The sequence below is a fragment of the Aquarana catesbeiana genome, linkage group LG08 (genome assembly GCF_042186555.1).
Source record: "Aquarana catesbeiana isolate 2022-GZ linkage group LG08, ASM4218655v1, whole genome shotgun sequence".
NCBI classification, from domain to species: Eukaryota; Metazoa; Chordata; class Amphibia; order Anura; family Ranidae; genus Aquarana; species Aquarana catesbeiana.
The window spans coordinates 242,510,686-242,532,637 of record NC_133331.1 but is presented as its reverse complement, the minus strand read 5'-3'; the positions used below and the strand labels follow the sequence as shown (position 1 = coordinate 242,532,637).

At 43.9% G+C, this 21,952-nt stretch overlaps 1 protein-coding gene across 1 annotated transcript in view; it reads right to left on the bottom strand.

Moving 5' to 3' along the window:
* The window catches only part of PRPF19 (pre-mRNA processing factor 19), a 498,552-nt gene that overhangs the window by 139,060 nt on the left and 337,540 nt on the right, over nucleotides 1–21,952 (bottom strand). Inside the window, exons 11-13 of the mRNA XM_073596965.1 lie at nucleotides 3,555–3,710; nucleotides 3,184–3,253; nucleotides 3,017–3,102 (exon numbers count right to left, since the gene is read on the bottom strand). Coding sequence (XP_073453066.1) covers nucleotides 3,017–3,102; nucleotides 3,184–3,253; nucleotides 3,555–3,710 — 312 coding nt within the window. The remainder of the gene's footprint in view (nucleotides 1–3,016; nucleotides 3,103–3,183; nucleotides 3,254–3,554; nucleotides 3,711–21,952) is intronic.

The following is a 21,952-nucleotide window of genomic DNA, read 5'->3' as shown; positions in this document are numbered from 1 at the left end:
AGGGCCCTTAAGGAACTCTGTCAAGTGATTGCCAGACCATTGTTCCTAATTTTTATGAACAGTCTATTGACTGGAATGGTACCAGCTGATTGGAGAAAAGTCAATGTAGCACCAATATTTAAAAAAAAGGGCCAAAATATATCCCTGGTAACTATAGACCAATTAGCCTAACATCAATAGTTTGCAAGCTGTTGTCTGGAGTGATAAGGGACTATATACAAGATTTTAGTAATAAAAACAGTATTAGCAGTAATTAGCATGGATTCATGAAAGAATCGTTCTTGCCAAACCAACCTATTATCCTTCTATCAGGAGGTGAGCTACCATCTAGATAAAGGAAGGCCTGTAGACGTGGTGTATCTGGATTTTGCAAAAGGCATTCGCTAGTTCCCCATAAACGTTTACTGTACAAACTAAGGTCTGTCGGCATGGACCAAAGAGTGAGTACATGGATTGAAAACTGGCTAAGGGGGCGAGTCCAGAGGGTGGTGATAAATGGGGAGTATTTGGAATGGTTTGGTGTAGAAAGCGGGGTCCCCCAGGATTCTGTCCTGGGACCAATCCTGACTGATTAATTTATTCATGAACGATCTGGGGGATGGAATAAACAGCTCAATCCCAGTATTTGCGGACAATACTAAGCTAAGCAGGGTAATAACGTCTACGCAGGATGTGGAAACCTTGCAAGAAGATCTGAACAAATTAATGGGGTGGGCAACTACGTGGCAAATGAGCTTTAATGTTGAAAAATGTAAAATAGTGCATTTGGGTGCCAAAAATATGAATGCAATCTACTCACTAGGGGGAACCACTGGGGGAATCTAGGGTGGAAAAGGACTTGGGGTGTCTTAGTAGAAGACAGGCTCAACAATGGCATGCAATGCCAGGCTGCTGCAAGCAAAGCCAACAGAATATTGGCATGCATTAAAAAGGGATTCACTCCAGAGATAAAAATAATTCTCCCACTCTACAAGACTCTGGTCCAGCCGCACCTGGAGTATGCATCCAGTTCTGGGCACCAGTCCTCAGAAGGGATGTGCTGGAGCTGGAGAGGGTCCAGAGAAGGGCAACAAAGCTAATAAAGGGACTGGAGGATCTCAGCTATGGAGAAAGACTGCAAGCTCTGAACTTATGCTCTCTGGAGACACTTGAGAGGGGATATGATTTCAGTTTACAAATACCGTACTGGTGACCCTACAACAGGGATAAAACTCTTCCGCGCAAGGGAAATTAAAAAGACACACGGCCATTCGCTAAAATTAGAAGAGAATCGGTTTAACTTTAAACTGCGTAGAGGGTTCTTTAGTGTTAAAGTGGTAAGGATGTGGAATTAACTTCCACAAGCAGTGGTTTCAGTGGGTAGCATCGATAATTAAAAAAAAAAAAAACGATTAGATGGGCACCCTTACAACCACAACATACGGGATATACAATGTAATATAAACATAAAAGCACACACAGGTTGGACTTTATGGACTTGTGTCCTATTTCAACCTAACCAACTATGTGACTATATGTAAAGGTTGCCATTGGAGATATCATCATTGTGTATACACACACAGGACTTGCTGCTATGCCTGCACAGCAGTTGAGTAACCTTCTGGAAAAGCCATAGAACAGTGTTTTGCAAAGGAGTATGCATGAATTAGTTTTGTTTTACACTTGCAATTTCAGAGTGTTTGCAAAAAAAAAAAAGCCTTGTTTTAAAGCGGAGTTGCTCCATTTTTTTTCTTTTTTTTGCTGCAGCTGCTGACTTTTCAAATATGGACACTCACCTGTCCAGGGCGCCCGCGATGTCGGCACCCAAAGCCGATCTATCCCTCGGCTGTCGGGTGCTGCCACTGCCATCCTCGGTATGGGAATCAGGAAGTAAATCCTTGCGGCTTCACTTCCTGGTTCCCTACTGTGCATGTGTGACTCGTGCTGCGCTATCCCACTGGCCCCTGCTGTTTTCTGGGACCAGTGTGTCTCCCAGAATACAGCAGGAGGGGTGAGAAGGGAAGTGGCGTAGATACCCGCGGGTGGCTCGGGTATCTATGCCCAGAAGTGGGAGCAAAATACCTGTATTAGACAGGTATCTGCTCCCCCCTGAAAGGTGCCAAATGTGACACCGGAGGGGGGGAGGAACCAGAAAAGTGGAAGTTCCATTTTTGATTGGCTGCTCAATGACCAGGCCAACTAACTTTTTCCTCAGTTTAGGCCGATATGTATTCTTCTACATAATTTTGGTAAAAAAATAAACAAAAAACGCAATAAGCGTATATTGATTGCGCAAAAGCTATAGCGTCTACAAAATAGGGGATAGATTTATGGCATTTTTATTTATTTTTTTAACTAGTGGCCAATGGCAGCGATCTGCGATTTTATCAGGACTGCGATATTGCGGCGGACAAACCGGACACTTGACACATTTTTGGGACCATTGACAATTATACAGCGATCAGTGCTATAAAAATGCACTGATTACTGTATAAATGTCACTGGCAGGGAAGGGGTTAACACTAGGGGGCGATCAAGAGGTTAACTGTGTTCCCTAGGTGTTTTCTAACTGTAGGGGGATGGGACTGTCTAGGAGGAGAGATCGATCGGTGTTCATACTTTGTATAAACACACGATCTGTCTTTACTCCCCTGAAAGAACCGGGATTTGTGTGTTTATACACACAGATCCCAGTTCTCGCTCTGTCACGAGCGATCGCGGGTGCTTGGCGGTCATCACGCCCGCCGGGCACATGCTGTGGGCACGCTCGCCCCTAGTGGCCAAAAGGCAAAGCGACGTAAGGTAACGTCATTTCGCCCAGCCGTGCCATTCTGCCGCAGTAAGACTGCGGTGGCTGGTCAGCAAGCAGTTAAAGTAAGGGTTAGGCAACTTCAGCCCTGCAGCTGTTGTGGAACTACAAGTCCCACCATGCCACTTAGTCATGCTTGTGGTTTGTCTGAATCTTCAGGGTACTATTCATTGTACAACAGCTGGGGGGGGGTGTAGTTTGTCTACTTCTGGTTCAGAGTAAACGTACCTTAAGATCCCAAATCTTAATCTGAGAATCCATTGTTCCAGTACCAAAAATAAGCCCATCAGGATGAAACTGAGCACAGGTTAGAGCTGCAAAGAAAGAGTTGGAATTAATATACGAGTAGGTTCAAAGACAGACAAAACAGGTCTTTGAAATTAGAAGAGGCTTACCACAACCTGATGTTTCATCTGTCACTTTGGTAAGGACACGTCCTGCATGGATATCAGAAAAGGCCCAATACTGAAAAAAGAAAAGTGCATTTAAAAAAAAAAAAAAAAAAAAAAAGAAAAAAAAAAGTCCAATGGCCAACACCAAGAAATTAATCACTCTACAATCAAATTACATTTTTAATCAACTTCATACAAAGATGAGGGATAGTGACAATGGTTTCCCTGCTGTGCATGCACACAGCACAGGAACTGAAATAGGCTCACATGTGAATTTTCCAGTCAAAGTATCAGGTTTGAATTAAACTAGCTTTCAAGCAATACTTTGTACTTTTACATTTTTTGAATTGACACAAAAGTAAACTAGTTTTTACCTGGTCATCAGAGCAACTCAACAAATAATCCCCAGTTGCATGAAGACTTAGTCCAGTCACGGCTCCCTCATGAGCTCTCAAAACCTGAATGCAGGAGGCCTCTGGCACTGACCAAACACGTATTGAAGAATCAGGAGACGCAGAAAATACGAGATCCTAAAGAAAGAACAAAATATATGCAAATTTTGTAAGTTTACAGTACTGCAGCCGAGTTCCAATCACTGCTGTTTGAAGCCATAATTAACTGGTAGTAGTAAACACCAAATCATTATAGATTTGTTTTGAGATCTTGCCTGAGATTAACCACTTGCTGACCAGCCACAGTATATATACTGCAGGTCGGCTCTCCTGCAAAAACCGACGTACCCGTACGTCCGTGTATGTTTGCATGTTTTGCTTGCATGTGCCCGCTGCATTTTTATAGCACTGATCAATGTAATAATGTCACTGGTCCCCAAAAAACGTCACTTGGGGTCAGATTCATCTGCCACAATGTTGCAGTCCCACTAAAAATCACAGATCACCGCCATTACCAGTAAAAAACAAAAAATAAAAGTACCTAAATCTATCCCCTATTTTGTAGAAGCTATAACTTTTGCACAAACCAATCAATTTACGCTTAGTAATTTTTTACCAAAAATATGTAGCAGAATACAGATTGGTCTAATCTGATAAATTAGTTTTTTTATATAATTTTTTTGGATATGTATTAGTAAGTAAAAAAATGTTTTTTTTTTTTAAATTGACGTCTTTTTTGTTTATAGCGCAAAAAATAAAAACCGACTAAATACCACCAAAGGAAAGCTCTATTTGTGGGGGAAAAAAAAAAAAAAAAGGACAAATTTTGTTTGGGTACAGCATCGCACACCCATGCAATTGTCAGTTAAAACGACAGTGCCGTATCAGGAAAAAGTGGCCTGGTCGTTCAGGGGGTAAACCCTTCCAGGGTTGAAGTGGTTAAATTACATAAGCCAATTTTACACCTAAAGAACGACCAGAAATATAAGCTCACTTATGTGACTACAGGCAAGAGACATCATCTGCTCATGCTCTCTTACAATAATGAAAAGAAAAAATGGACTGGTCAACAATGTGCATTAACTATTTTTTTTTCAGAAGCCTGGAAAGCATTGCACTGGCGATCAGCCGATAGCTGGTGCCATGCAGGTCTCCTGCAGTCAGTGTGAGCTGTCCACCCATACATCATACGGGCAGGCAATTTCACACTGACAGGAAGAATCAATGAATTATCACAGCGCTCATCAGCGCCGTGGTAGTTTATTGAGAACTACAAGCTGACAGCCACAAAGGATGTCAAAACTTAGTGAATGAATAATGCGGCTGTGTGGGCGGAGGCTTGCACAGTTGTGCTCTTTTCAAAAAGTGACGGCTGGTGCAGGGGACTTCCCCCGTACTGCTGTCTCACCCAGGACTTGGATCCCCAAAACACTACAGCAGCGGGAACATATTACATGTTCCACCCTAGCGGCACTTCTCCTTTAAGTCTTGTTGCTAGCAACTACTACTGGTTCTCATTGTTGGTCCCTCACTAGTATTGCTTTTTGGCACTAAAATAGCCAAGCTTTTTGAGCCTGGATCAGGTCATTCATATATTTATATCAGCATATAGGTTTATCATTCAATCTTGGGAAATACCCTATTACATACAGTATGAGGCAACAAGCTGCAGGTTGATTTCTTTGACTCCTATGTTGGCAAAGAAAGTTCACTGTGCTATTTACATTTTACCACATCACCTCTTGTGTGGTGCTCTTTATGTGTGTGATTTAGTACCACAGATTCCAAAGAACAAACCCAAAGTGGAGCAGTGTCTAGTAAAGAATACTTAAAAGTAGTAATATTAATGTGACAAAATTTCCATATATACATTTCCTAAACTTGGATTGCTCCTAAAATGAATGGACAGTGGACAAATAAGTTTGTCAAGTTTATCTAGAACACTGGTAGAAAGGAATTATACAGTCATGGCCAAAAAATATTGGTATCCCTAAATTTGTCAGATAATGGGTGGCACTGTGGTGTAGCGGGTAGCACTCTCACCTAGCAATGAAATGGGTCGCTGGTTCGAATCCACTATGTAGACACTACCTGCCTGGAGTTTGCATGTTCTCCCTGTGCCTGCGTGGGTTTCCTCCGGGTACTCGGGAATCCTCCCACACTCCAAAGACATGCTAGTAGGTTAATTGGCTTCTGTCTAAATTGGCCCTAGTACATAAATGTGAGTTAGGGACCTTAGATTGCAAGCTCCTTGAGTGTAGGGACCGATGGGAATGTACAATGTATATGTAAAGTGCTACGTAAATGGACAGCGCTATAGAAGTACTTTAAAGAATAATAATAATGTATTTGCAACAATTTTCTGGGCGAAGTGGTGCATTATTATTATTAAATTTATTTTTTATAATTTATTATTATTTAGGCATTCTCATGCTTACTTCTTCTGTTTGTATTGGTATGACACAAGAAAGTGGAGAAAAAAAGCCAAATCTGACAAATTCCATGCAAAACTCCAAAAGCAGACTGGACAAAATTATTGGCACCCTCAATTTAATATTTGGTAGCACACCCCTTGGAAAAAATAACTGAAATCGCTTCCTGTAACCATTGCGTTTCTTACACCTCTATTGGAATTTTGAACCGCTCCAGGTCTCTCAGATTGGAAGGGTTCCTTTTCCCAACTGCGGTTTTGAGATCTCTCCACAGGTGCTCTATGGGATTTTAGATCTGGACTCATCGCTGACCAGTTCAGTACTCTCCAGTGCTTTATCAAACCATTTCTGTGTGCTTTTTGATTTGTGTGGTCATTGTCCTGCTGTAAGACCCATGACCTCTGATGGAGACCCAACTTTGTCACACTGGGCCCTACATTGCACCCCAGAATTCTTTGGTAGTCTTCAGATTTCATAATGCCAAGACAACCAATGCCTGAAGCAGGAAATCCACCCCAAAACATCAGTGAACTTCCACCATGTTTGATCTTTAAGGGTCTACGTGTTAAGGTAAGTGGCCATCTTGTGAGTATTCAGGTGGTGGATCTTTTTAGGCATGCAGTGTTCGGACTTAAAGTCACAACAATGATTTGTCACCATTCAGCACCTTTGGCTAATTTGGACATTATTGGGACTATCAGAACACATTTGTTAACCATTACAGTTTTTTGTTTATTGTTGGATTGAATTGTTACTATAATTTATTTCAAGAGTGTCATATGTTTTGATAGAATATTACACATCTTCTATGAGCATGGCACTTTGCAGATCAAAGAATGGTGGCTAGGGGACGTTTGAAGAAAATTATGAAAGCATAAAACTGGCCTTTGATGGTACTTAACCACTTAAAGACCAGGCCTCTTTTTCAGACTCTGTGTTTACAAGTTAAACACTTGGCAACCGGCCCATAGCTGAATGATGGCTACAGGGCAGTTGCATGACTCTGGGAGGGCGTACAGTGATGTCCTCCCAGAATCCCGCTCCTGCGCGCCCCCTGGGGCGTGCACCCGAGCACATCCGTGATTGCTGAGTCCAGAGGACCCGGCGCATCACGGATCACAGCCGCTGATCGTGGCCGTTTACCACGTGATCACTTCGTCAAATGAAGGAGCGATCACTTGTAAACAAACCGGCTTCATGATGCCGGTTCCTCTCTCCCCTCTGTGTACCGATCGGTACAGTGTGAGAGGAGAGGGGGAGAGATCGGATGGCAGCAGCGCTGTGGGCTGGATCTGTAGTGCCCACAGCACTGCTCTGTGGCAATTGCAGTCACATCCAGCCATCCATCCCTCCATGATCAGCCATATTCTGCAATGCCCCGCAATGCTCTGCAATTCCCCGCAATACCCAGCCATACTTGGCAATACTCGTTGATACCCCGCCATACCCAGTCATACTCGACGATACCCTGCAATACCCAGCCATGCTCGGCCATACTCTGCCATGCTCAGCCTCTGTATGTGGCCAGGCTGTGGAAGTCTCACACATGTGGTATCGCTGTACTCAGGAGTAGGAGAATCTATTTTGGGGAGTCATTTTTGGTATGTACATGCTATGTGTCAGAAATATTGTATAAATGGACTGTGTTAAAAAAAATGCATTTTAACCACTTCCTGCCCGCCGTCATGACGTTCTTGACTTTGTGTGGGGATATCTGAATGATGCCTGCAGCTACAGGCATCATTTAAATATCAGCTTTTTCAGTCGGCGATTCCCTACACCATAAGAACGATCATAGCGGCTATTCCGCTGCTTGATCGTTCTTACGGGAGGCGAGAGGGAATGTCCCCCCCCTTTCCGCCGCCCTCCGGTGCTTCACCGCTACGATCGAAGCCAGGCTCTTTTTTTTTTTTAAATTTCAGGCTTCCTATTCTAGAGGTGAGATGTGGGGTCTTATTGACCCCACATCTCACAGTAAAGAGGACCTTTCATGCCATCTTCCTATTACAAGGGATGTTTACATTCTTCGTAATAGGAATAAAAGTGATCAAAAAATTAAATTTTTTGGAAAAAAGTGTCAAACTAAAATAAAGTAAAACGAACAATAAAAAAAACATTTTTTTAAAGCGCCCCTGTCCCCGTGTGCTCGCATGCAGAAGCGAATGCATACGCAAGTCCCGCCCACATATGAAAACTGTGTTCAAACCACACATGAGGTATCGCTGCGAACGTTAGAGCGAGATCAATAATTTTGGCCCTAGACCTCCTCTGTAACTCAAAACATGTAACCAGTAAAAAAAATGTATAGCGTCACCTATGGGGATTTTTAAATAGCGAAGTTTGGCTCCATTCCACGAGCGTGTGCAATTTTGAAGGATGACATGTTCGCTGGTATCTATTTACTCAGCGTAACTTCATCTTTCGCATTATGCAAAAACATTGGGCTAATTTTTCTGTTTTGTTTTTTTTTAAAGCACAAAACTTTTTTTTCCCAAAAAAAAAAAAAAACACGTTCGAAAAATTGCTGCAGAAATAAAGTGTGAGATAAAAAGTTGCAACAACCGCCATTTTATTCTCTAGGGTCTTTGCTAAAAAAAAAAAAAAAAAAAAAACACATATATAATGTTTTGGGGTTCTATGTAATTTTCTAGCAAATAAATGATGATTTTTACATGTAGGAGAGAAATGTCAGAATTGGCCTGGGTGCTCCAGAACGCCTGAAGGTGCTCCCTGCATGATGAAGGTGCTCCTCTGTATGTGGCCACGCTGTGTAAAAGTCTCACACATGTGGTATCGCCATACTCGGGAGTAATAGCAGAATGTGTTTAGGTGTGTAATTTGTCGTATGCATATGCTGTGTGAGAGAAATAACCTGCTAATATGATAATTTTGTGAAAAGAAAAAAAATCAATGCAAAGAATTGTGGGAAAAAAATGACAACTTCAAAAAACTCTCCATGCATCTTTCTAAATACCTTGGAATCTCTTCTTTCCAAAAAGGGGTAATTTGGGGGGTATTTGTACTTTTCTGGCATGTTAGGGTCTCATGAGATAGGCCGTCAGTACATCAGTGATCAATTTTCAGATATTGGCACCATAGCTTGTGGACTCTAACTTTCACAAAGACCAAAATAATACACACCAATTTGTACTTATTTTTTACAAAGGATATGTAGCAGTATACATTTTGGCCAAAATTCATGAAGAAAAATTACTAATTTGCTAAATTTTATAACAAACAATAATTCTTTTTTTCTTACAGAATTTTCAGCCTTTTCTTTTATAGCACAAAAATAAAAAACCCAACGGTGATTAAATACCACCAAAAGAAAGAAATTTGTGTGAAAAAAAAAGGACAAAAATTTCATATAGGTACAGTGTTGCATGACTGAGTAATTTTCTAACACCCTAGAGAATATAACGGCGGTTATTGCAATACTTTTTGTCACACCGTATTTGTGCAGCGGTCTTACAAGCGCACTTTTTTTGGAAAAAAAAAACCCAACAGTAAACTTAGCCCAATTTTTTTTTTTATCTTGTGAAAGATAATGTTGCGCCGAGTAAATGGATACCAAACATGTTACGCTTCAAAATTGCGCCTGCTTGTGGAATGACGTCAAATTTTTCCCCCTAAAAATCTCCATAGGCAATGTTTAAAATAATTCTACAGGTTGCATGTTTTGAGTTACAGAGGAGGTCTAGGGCTATAATTATTGCTCTCACTCTACCGATCGCGGCAATACCTCACGTGTGGATTGACCACTGTTTTTATATGTGGGTGCTACTCACGTATGTGTTCGCTTCTGCACGTGAGCTTGTCAGGACGGGGCGCTTTAAAACATTTTTTTTTTCTTACTTTACTTGATTTTATTTTTTCACTGTTTAAAAAAAAAAAATAAAAAAATTGGGTCACTTTTATTCCTATTACAAAGGAATATAAACATCCCTTGCAATAGAAAAAAAAAGCACGACAGGTCAAAAAGACCTTAGATCTCATATTTGCACTTAAATGCAATTAAAAAAAAAAAAAGTTGTAATTTGAAAAAATGACAACAGAAAAATGGCCCTTTAAGACGTATGAGCGGAAGTGATGTTTTGACGTCGCTTCCACCCTGCTATAGTATGGAGACGGGTGGGGGCCATCTTCCCTTCACTCATCTCCATACCCAGCCACAGACAGGTCCCGACTGCCTCTGCCAACAGCTCCGGTAAGCTGTGGAGGGCACAGTAGAGCGACGGGGTGTGTGTGTGTGTGTGTGTGTGTGTGTGTGTGTGTGTGTGTGTGTGTGTGTGTGTGTGTGTGTCACCTCTCCCGCCAACTGTAATTCGGAGGACTCGTCAGAAGGTATATCGGAGGCTGACGATACAGTACCAGTGGAAGACACCAACGGCACCATATTTGCATGGGACGCAGTTAGTACTCCAGGGGATGTCTCTATTAGGCCCCAGGCCCCCAATCAGCCCTAATATAGAAGGCGAATCCACACTGCGGGACATTTTCACGGCTGTGAATACCTGCAATATTTCTATAGCAGCTCTCACTACCGAAATTAAAGGGGTTAAAACAGAAATCACTTTCCTGCGCCAAGACACCCAAAAGCTGAGAGAAAGAATATCTGCACTAGAGGGGAGAGTGAGCTCCATAGAAGATGACATGGCGCCCATGCAGAGAGACCTCACATACAATAATCACTTACTTTCACAACATACTTCTCGTTTAGAGGGATTAGAGAACAGAATAATGTGAGAGCTATAGGGATGCCTGAACGAATAGAAGGAAAGAACCCTGTGGAGTTCATTGAAAAATGGCTGGTTACCGCCTTTGGCAGGGAAGGGTTTTCAACAATGTTTTCTGTGGAACAGGCGCACCGGGTCCCGGCTAGGACTCCACAGCCGGGAGCCCCACCAAGACCTTTCCTATTCAAGCTCCTCAATTATAAGGACAGAGATGCGACCCTGCACAATGCTAGGATAAAACCAGCTGCCCTAAAAATTGATAACACAAAAATATGTATCTTTCCGGATTTCTCTGCTGATTTGCAGAAACAGCGGCCTAAATTCACAGATGTTAAATGTCGCCTCCGAGATCTTGACCTTAAATATGCTATGCTGTACTCAGCCAGTCTACGAGTTGAGGTACAAACCAAAACAAAAAAAGGCTGCACTACAATATGTGACATGAAACCAGTAAGATGAAGTGAACACCCTGTTGAATAAACTGTATTTAAAACTTCATGTATGTGGGATTCATATTAAAAACAGTGATAGCATAACCCACGTAATTCAAACAAGCTTAGTGATAAAGACAATGAACAACATAAAGTCCAAGATGCAGAGTACATGGAGTATAAAGTTCATAAAAGGCACAAAGTCTTTGCCAGGGTGCCCCTGGAAGATGTCAGTTGTGACAAAACGGCGAAGGGAGGAGCGACGTGCTGACGTCACCACGATCCTCGCTGATCCCGGAAGCAACGGGCAGCAGTGTGCAGCCGGGCGGCAATTGTTTTTATGCGAATCTTTATCTTCAGCATTGTGAGTGTGTTTCTTTTTATATCTACTTTTAATAAAGTGTTTAAACTTGTTACGCTATGGGAGCTTTTTTCACTTGTGTTTACGTGGCAAGTAGACACTCTTTCCCCATGTAGAGGATTCCTGTCACAGAGGTCTATGAGTGATTTGTTTACAGTCTATACCTGAGGCTGGGGTTGACAGCCATACGCCCGCTTGATCTCCTGACAAGAGATCCAAGGAGTCGGTAAGGGGCCATTTTTGGTATAGATGGAGGAGCTTTTCTTTCACCACTGATTCCTGGGTGATCCAGACGCATGTCACACACCATTCGGACGTTTATCACTCTCCCTGGCAAAGACTTTGTACCTTTATGAACTTTATACTCCATGTACTCTGCATCTTGGACTATGTTGTTCATTGTCTTTATCACTAAGCTTGTTTGAATTACGTGGGTTATGCTATCACTGTTTTTAATATGAATCCCACATACATGAAGTTTTAAATACAGTTTATTCAACAGGGTGTTCACTTCATCTCACTGGTTTCATGTCACATATTGTAGCGCAGCCTTTTTTTTGTTTTGGTTTGTATAGCAAGTGAATGTGTCTCACATTTATGGTTGCAGCTTTTTTTCATATACATTGTTCTCTTTGGGGATAGCGCAGTAATTTTTTCCAGCTTGTACGAGTTGAGGTGCTGGGCTCGGTACAATTCTTTGACACACCGTCTGTGGGTGCACAATGGCTGGACCGAGAGAAGCAAACCATTTGTGAAGCTCGCAACAGGCATCCTGCACCATCATGAAAGATACCGCTTTAGCTCTGACTGCAGAAATTCACCACATTTTCATTCTTTCCACTGACATTATGCCAAGGCGGAGGTAACGGTTTTCCAATGTTCTGTGTATAACCGCGGCTTTCGTTCTAGCTGTTGAGAAGTTATAAGACACTGAAGTGAGCTTCCACTGTTGCCAAGATGGTCTGGTACAGACATCTACTTGAAGCATAGCAAGTTTGCAAGGCCCTGTTGGCCAGTTACTTTCTGTTCTTGTTTTTTCCTTTTTAAATTTTTCACCATGACCTCTATTTTATCCATTATTTGTAGTTCCTACCTCCCTCACTCCTGCTACATCTCTAGAGCTACCGATCTCCCATTTGTTGAAACTGAAGACCCCCTCATTATTTTTACTCTGGCAAAAAACTCTGCATACAAGTTATCATGGGGTATGGTTATCTGATCATACATTTTCAGGGTTTATCCCTGCTCTTATTGTTATTGTATTGCTATGTCTAAGATAACTAGAATATTGTCCTGGAGTATCCGGGGCTTAAATAATTAAAGCGTCTGGCCGTGTTGCGCACGATCAAGCATCTGGATGCTGATGTGATATGCCTGCAGGAGACTCATCTCCCCTCGACATCCACACCCTTATTTGCGCAAAATAGGATTTTTAAAACCGCTTACCTGTAAAATCCTTTTCTTGGAGTACATCATAGGACACAGAGCCTTAAGTATTTACTTAGTGGGTTATAGCTACCTTTAGGTGTTGACACTGGCACACCCAATACAGGAAGTTGACTCCCCTATATAACCCCTCCTCCTTCCAGGAGTCCTCAGTTTTTGTAGCCAAGCAATATACTTACACAACATAAAAAGAGGGGCTGGACCTCAGTGTCCTATGATGTACTCCAAGAAAAGGATTTTACAGGTAAGCAGTTTTAAAAATCCTATTTTCTTTATTGTACATCATAGGACACAGAGCCTTAAGTATTTACTTAGTGGGAAATCCCATAGCAATGCTACTTGAGGGGAGGGAGACACAACCCGTAGGGTACCCCCAGACCTTGAGGACTTATACTGCTGCCTGCAGCACACTGCGCCCGAAGGCGATATCCTCATTCCTTCTTACGTCCACTTGGTAAAATTTTGTGAATGTATGGACCTTAGACCAAGTTGCGGCCTTGCAGATCTGAGCAAAGGAGGCCTGGTGATGCACTGCCCAAGAAGCGGCTCTGGTAGAGTGCGCCTTAACTTGAATAGGGGGAATCTTACCCCTTAAATTTTAAGTTTGAATTATAACTTGCCAAATCCACTTAGCAACAATGGATTTCGATGCTGCCTGTCCTTTTTTAGGACCCTCTGGCAGAATAAATACATCAGTCTTACGAATCTGAGCAGTTTTCTTTAAATAGATTCTCACTGGCGTCACTACATCAAGACAATGTAGTGACTTTTCTTCCCTGGAACATGGTTTTGGGGAAAAACGATGGCAGGACAATATCTTCATTCAGATGAAAGCCTGAAACCACTTTTGGCAAAAAGCCTGGACAAGGGCGTAACCCAACTCTGTCCTCATGAATAATCAAATATGGCTCTTTACAAGAAAGAGCAGCCAATTCTGAAACCCTCCTTGCTGAGGATATAGCAACCAAAAATATCAGCTTCCTAGTCAGGACTAAGGGAACATGCTATCATGGTTCAAATGGCGGGTTTTTGTAACCCTGACAAAAGTAAATTCAAGTCCCAAGGGGTTAAAGGTGATTTAACTGGCGGATTAATCCGCATCACCCCTTGCATAAAACCCCGGACTAAAGAATGCGTAGCAAGCTCTCTTTGAAATTAAACCGATAAGGCTGAGACTTGGCCCTTAATAGTACTTAGGGCCAACTTCATCCCTACGCCCAATTGTAGAAAGGCAAGGATTCTGCCTATAATATATCTCCGAGGGTGCCAACCCTTGGATTCACATCAGGAAAAGTAAGCTTTCCAAACTCTAATATACAGCTCTGGAAACTGGTTTCCTTGCATTGATTGAAGTTGGAATAACAGACCTGGAAAGCCCACGCTTCTTCAGAACGTGGGTTTCAATAGCCAAGCCGTTAAATTTAGCGTTCGTAAAGTAGGATAGAATATCGGCCCCTGCGATAGCAGGTCTGGCCTTAGTGGGAGAGGCGAAGGACCCTCCACTGCCATCTTTACGATCTCTGCGTACCATAACCTTCTGGGCCATGCTGGTGCTACCAGAATTACTGGCTTTCTTTCCAGCTTGATCTTGCAAAGAAGTCGAGGCAGCAACCGAATCGGGGGAAACACGTAGATCAGTGAAAACTGATCCCACAGAGTTACCAGCGCATCTGTTCCGCATGCGAGTGGATCCCTTGTTCTGGACACAAAGTTGACTAACTTCATGTTGAATCTGGACGCTAGAAGATCTATGTCCAGAGTCTCCCATCTTTGGCAAACAGCCCGAAACACTTCAGGATGAAGATACCATTCCCCTGGGAATAACTGCTGGCGCCTTAGATAGACCGACTGCCAATTTTCTACTCCTGGAATGAAAACTGCCGATGGGACATTCCTTTTTGCCCAAATTAGCATATGGTTCACATCTCTCTGAGCTGAGAGACTCTTGGTGCCCCCTTGGTGATTTATAGGCCACAGCCATGGCATTGTCTGAATCCGGACTTGACAATTCTTTAACCTGGAGGTCCAGGTTTTTAGAGCCAGATACACTGCCCGAATCTCTAGGATGTTGATGGGCAGGGCTCTTTCGAGTTTTGACCACTGTCCCTGGACAGTTGTCTCCTCTAGTACCGCTCCCCAGCGTGAGAGGCTGGCATCTGTCATTACTACTTTCCAGATAATTGGTCTGAAGGATTTCCCCTTTAGCAATTTCTGGCTTCGTAACCACCAACTGAGGATTTGAGACACTCTTGGGGATAGCCGCATTGGCAAATCCAAAGCTTGGATCCTCTTGTTCCAAGCAGAGACTATTCTGTTTTGCAACAGTCCTGCATGGAACTGGGCATAGGGGACTGCTTCGAATGAAGCTACCGTCTTTCCTAACAACCTCATGCAAAGGCAAATTGAAAAATTGCTTTTGACCTGACCATCTGTACCAGTTCTTGTATGGAGCTGATCTTTGCTGGAGGCAAGAACAGCCTTTTCTGGGCTGTATTTATGATCAGGCATAAGTAATCCAGCCTTCTTACTGGTTTTAAAGGAAGACTTCTTCAGGTAACTGGTTGTAATGCGTACGCTTTGCCTTAAGCGAGTCACTGATTGGTCTATTAATAGATCGTCTAGGTACGCCAACACTGTGGGGGGTCTACGCATGTGTACTAGCACAAGTGCAAGGCGAGACGCCTGAATAGAATCCTTTATAGCATCTATGGCAAAACATAATGCTTTTGGAAAAATCAGCCAACTCACTGGCCTGTTGTGCAGGGAGCTTGTTAAAAGACCAGTTCACAGAGGCCCTTAAGGACTGACAAATGCCTATAGCTGCAATTGCAGGCTGAGCAACAGCATCTGCTAAAGAAAAAAAGGATTTTAACAGGAATTCCAACCTTTTATCTGTTGAATCCTTTAGCATTTGTGCATTGTCCACTGGACAAGTTAAACATTTATTCACGAGGGGGCGTGGCCTGGACATGGCTGAGGCTGCTTTTCTTCTGAGCTCCCGGCCTGTCCCGAAAACCCCGGCTAAATACACCTTGCTAGAGGCATGCTACCAACCAAATGGCATAGGACAAGAGCATCTACCCGGGGTACACCCGTTGGAAGGAGCCCAGGAGAGATCCGCCACTATTTCCAGCAACTACAAGGCGCATCTCCGGGAGCCACGGTAGCAGCGCCGCGAGGCCTACCACGCGGTGAAAAGCAGAAGACCCCCAGACAGAGCGGACACCCAGCATCATCCTGTCACCGGGACGCTATTAACAACTCCCCGGACAGTAACGGAGGTCCCACGAGGGGCACAATGGCATCCCCACGATCTCCGGAACCAATCATGCTCGATCAGGACATTCGGGCCCTGCTTCAGGCCCTCCCCACCCGTTCCGACATTGAGGCGCTTATCCTCAAGCTGGAAGAGACGCACCGGAGGGATATGCAAGAAGTACGGGGTGAGGTGGCTACGCTGGCGGAACGAATGGCCACGGGTGAAACCTCTGTCCTCTTTGGAGGGGAGAGTGGCAGCGCTCGAGCAGGAGAGGGATCATCACCGAGACTCCGCCGTTGCCTTGCAGTTACACCTGGAGGACATCGAGGACCGGAGTCACAGGAACAATCTGCGACTCCAGGGGATTCCAGAAGAAACAACCGCGGAGAACCTAGGAGAGACGGTCAAGGAAATATTCCGTACTGTGCTGGATAACCCTGAACTCAACAGTTCATAGTGCATAGAGCCCTTGGCCCCAGGTCCGAAGACCCGAGCAGACCGCGAGATGTGGTATGCAGACTGCACCGCTACACTCAAAAGGAGACTATCCTCCGCCGTGCCTGGGAATATGGTGAAGTGGAAGTGAAAGGCAAGCAGGCCAGAATACTACCAGACTTCTCGAGGGCCACACTGAGACGCAGAGCCCTCCTCCGTCCTCTCCTGGAACTTGCCATGCAAAAAGGCTTGACATACAGATGGGGATATCCGTTGTCAGTAACGTTCCGCAAAGACACAGGCTCCTTCTCCCTTCAAAAAACCGCAGACCTACCAGCGCTCTTCAGATTCATGGAAGCAGAACCAATCCAAGTACCCGACTGGCTCCAGTTTCTACCACATCCACAAGGACGATCGGGCCCCCTGAGGTTGCACGGACTCCTCCCTCGTCGCCACCAAAGGAACAGAAGGAGACGCAGGACGGTTTCAGAGGGAGAACCGCGTGAGTAGGCCTGTGGCCACCCCTCCCCCTTTCCAGCCTTACCTATTCAGGACAGACCGCAAGGAACTTAGCCCCCACACACAGGGAACTGTAACATGGTTACTTTTGCCGTTTAGAGGGAGAGAAAATTAGACAAACCTTACTCTAATTTCCCCCTACCTAACCTCCCCTCCCTCCCTCCAGCCTCAGGGAGTATACTGGGCCTGGCGATGGACGAAGCTAAGACCTAGAAGATCCCCTGACATACTAGAGGGAAAACAAAGGCCTAGCGTCTAACGGTACCCGCCCCACCCCTGGACTTAGGGCACGGTACCTGTCCTCTCCTGTCCATCATAATTGGTCCTCCCCCGCATACCTGAACGGACTTTCAGTAAGGTACTCAGGAACTTTTTTTTTTATTTTAATTGTTTGAAACCATACAAACTAAACGGATGCAGGCGGTAGAGTGACTTGGGAACGGCAGGAGATGAGTCTACACCGACACTCACCGCTACACGCCTCACATTTGGGGAAAAGTGTACCATGGAACTATCGAGGCTACAGGAGCCACACACAGTGTGACGACCCGGATTCATTCAGCAGTTACTGTTATTTACCATACTGCTAGAGCTCAAGCCGGTGTTAAAGATCTGACACTTATGCTATGAGGGGAGGAGGATACCCACCATAGGTTTTCCAGTAAAAGGTTGACTACGTGAAAGGTTGACCACTTCGTCAAGGCCATGTGCGGGACTGATCACTCAAGATTCTGAGGTCTCGTCCTGTACATGGAAATCAGGTTGAATGTTCCCCTTACTATACAGCTGGCTTTAAGTACATCCCATGCGGCTCAACCATATTATACGACACTGGAAGGGGAGGGAAAATAGCTTCATATATACCCCACATTATGTCCCCTAAAGGCCAGAAAGCCTCTTTACCACAACACATTGTGCAGGAGTTTAGCTCCTTCTATTCATCTCTATACAATTTAAAAGAGACACAAGCTACCCCCCGAAAAAATGACAGAATACATATCATCCTCCCTGATGCCGACCCTCCCTGATGATGCAAAATCCATACTAGAAGACCCCATCACGCTAAGCTAACTACAACTAGCTTAAAAAAAGTTCTAAATAGGGTAAAGCGCCAGGCCCGGACGGGCTCACAATACCTTATTATAAGACCCTTCTCCCCTCCCTAGGTCAACATTTGGTTAGACTCTATAACAATCTAGGCTCTGGGGGAAAGTTTCATAAATCCACATTACAGGCACAAATCTCTGTTATACCGAAAGAGGGCAAAGATCCAAGCCAATGCAGCTCCTACCGCCCGATCTCCCTTTTGAATACGGACCTATAACTCTTCACAAAGATCATCTCCATCAGATTGCAACAACACCTTACCTCACTAATTCATCTAGACCAAGTGGGTTTCGTCCCTACTAGGGAAGCTAGGGCCAATACGATTAAGGTCCTCAACCTACTTCATGTAGCTAACAATACCAAATCCCCATGCATTTTACTAGGAACAGACGCCGAGAAGGCGTTCGACCGGGTCAACTGGAGGTTTATGTTTGCAACGCTAAAACACATAGGACTAGGTGACAAAATGATACACTGGATCTCCGCAGTTTATTCAGACCCATCGGCCAGAGTAAGAGCGAACGGCGTGATATCGGAAGCTTTCCCAATTACTAATGGGACCCGTCAAGGCTGCCCCCCTGTCACCATTGCTTTTCGCGCTATCCCTGGAACCTTTCGTATGCCACATTAGATTGAACCCAGACATCACAGGAATAGAAGTAAATAAAAAACAATTCAAGGTATCTGCATACGCCGATGACTTGATGTTCTCCCTCATGAACCCAACCATTTCTCTCCCCAACCTTATGAAAGAATTCCACATTTATGGCCAACTAGCTAATCTGAAAATTAACTTTAGTAAGTCCGAAGCGATGGGGCTGGGAATCCCACAACCACATCTCACACAACTCCAAAATAGTTTCCACTTGAAATGGACCACTACAGATCTGAAATATCTAGGCACACACATACCCCCGACTTTCTCCCAATTGTTTAAGCTTAACTTCCCACCCCTATTAAAAAAAAGTCAAACAAATGCTAGATAAATGGAATGGGGGTCTTCACTCCTGGTTTGGGCGTTGCAATATCCTCAAGATGACAATTCTACCCAAATTTTTGTACCTTCTACAGACTATCCCAATACACATACCCGCTGACTACTTCAACCAAATACGATCAATATTTATCAAATTCCTTTGGGCAGGGAAAAAACCACGATTACACAGGAAGATCCTCTCATTGCCCAAACGATACGGAGGACTGGCAATGCCTGAACTCCAAACCTACTATAGAGCTACACATCTGGGTAGGCTCATTGACTGGTGCCGACATACAACCACCAAACTATGGACGCAACTTGAACAAGCGCAAAGCGCATTCCCTATACACAGGATCCCATGGTGTTACACTGCACTCCCAACAGACCTCAAACGCCACCCGTTAATAGGCAACATGGCACGGGTCTGTGCACATCTGATAGACTCGTCCCCCCTCTTTGCCCGTGATTCACCACTCAAGCCCATACTAGGGAACCCTTTATTTGAACGAGGAATGGGGGAGGGGAGATTTCGGGAATTAAGGGAAGTGGGAATATACCAAGCCTCGCACTTCAGTGTTGGGGGGAGGTGGAAAACTATCACAGAGTTGTCCGACCCTGAAGGACAGCTCCGTCTGGATTTTTTACGATTACAGCTCCATCATTTCCTCAGTAGTATGCCACCACCCAATGGCACTGAATCAAACCCTCACGCCCATGGAGGAGCTATGCTCGGGAACGGAACCCTTGCTACACTCACTCTCTCTAACCTATAGCATGTTAATCACTCCAACAGGAGATTATAAATTACGGGGCCTCTCCAAATGGGAAAAAGATCTAAAATGTCAGTTTACCACCAACAAAACACACATCCTGCAGTTCACCCACAAATCCTCTTTATGCACCAAAATTCAAGAAACAAATTATAAAATCCTTACTCATTGGTACAGAACACCAGCATTGCTTAACAAAATATACCCCTCGTCATCGGATGTCTGTTGGAGATGCCAGGAGGGAGAGGGCACACTCCTCCATATTTTCTGGTCCTGCCCTAGGATCCAGGACTTCTGGAGAGAAGTCCACCAGTTAACGCAGAGATTCACAGACCGTGTTGTACCAGATGACCCAGCGTACTTCTTATTGCACGCCAACGACACCCCCGCACGGGTGTACAAGAAATCGGTGGTACGACACTTGCTGGATGTGGCGAAAACTTGCATCCCAATCCTTTGGAAGTCCACCCATTCGCCAACCATAGCCCTCTGGCTCCAAAGAGTGGAGGAAATAAATCAGATGGAGGACTTAATCCTCACAAGCCAAAACAGATAGGAAATATACGCCAAAACTTGGCAATTATGGAATATGTTCAAGTACTCAGAAGGCGGCCAGGCACTCCGAGGTAGATGAGGTTATAATACACTCTGTTCCCAGGATTAATCGCAATTAGATACAGGCAAATACAGGTACTCGTTAATCACTATTCGAATCCCCAACCCCCCCCCCTCCCCTCCTGTGTACAACCCCCCCCTCCCCTCCTGTGTACAACCCCCCCCACCCCATACTCCTCCTCCCCTCCCTTTCTAACTTTTTCTATTCCCATTTCACTATTTCTAATCTGTTCTTCGCTACACTAGATACTCCTTTTCTTTTTTGTTCTGTCTCTTGAAATAATAAAATAAATGGGAAGCCGCTTAATCCGGGATTAAGTTCCATTGCGGTACTGAAGACACATGCAAGACACATGCAAGACACACTGATAGGCGGAGGACTAACAGAAAGTACATGATAGATGGTTTCATAGTTTTATGCCATTAAATGGGAAACAGGTCAGAAACTAGGTGGTAGTATAACCTGTACGTTACCAACCCTGTAATATGTTCCTATGCCTCCAAAATTATGGAAAAGAGATGTCATATTTTCCATTTCTGTCAGTGTACGATATATATTGTTTCTATACTTATGTATGAGCTTATGTTGACTGCAGTCATACCATTGTTGTGTGTCCCGGTGAACCGGTTTTCTAATATAAATAAATAATAAAAAAAAAAAAAAACAAAAACATTTATTCACACTGGAAATCGCAGCATCTACTGCTGGAACTTTCCATTTTTTGGTGATTCACCCCCCCCCCCCCCCCAAGGATAGAGAACTGAGAATATCTTTGGATGGAGAAAATGCTTATCCGGATGATCCCATTCGGTATAAATAAGCTTCTCTAGTAATGTGTGGACTGGAAACGCACGCACTGGTTGTGAAGGTTTCAAGAAACCCAAAGAAGAAACCAGACTTTCAGCTGACTGTTAGGGGTAGCATGAAAGTGGAGCGAACCATGTCCGTAAGGATTTGTACCTCAGGTTGTGAAGCTGAAACTGCAACTGTTGTTTACTCCGCAGAGGAGTAATCGGTTTGTTTTTCTCGATTATTTATTTTTTTTAATTGGAAACCAACTTTTTTGAAAAACGTATGCATGGAACATGAATCAATATAGACCAACATAGCCTTGACAATAGTACATACATGAATACATTGAAATGTCTGTATAGCCTACAGTAAAACACATCAATGGAGATGGAGTCAATGTACAACATATATAAAAGAAAAAGAGAATACAAAAAGGGGAAGGGGGGAAATAGGAGGTGAGGCTATTAGGTGCACGTTTCACCATCTGCTAACCATCT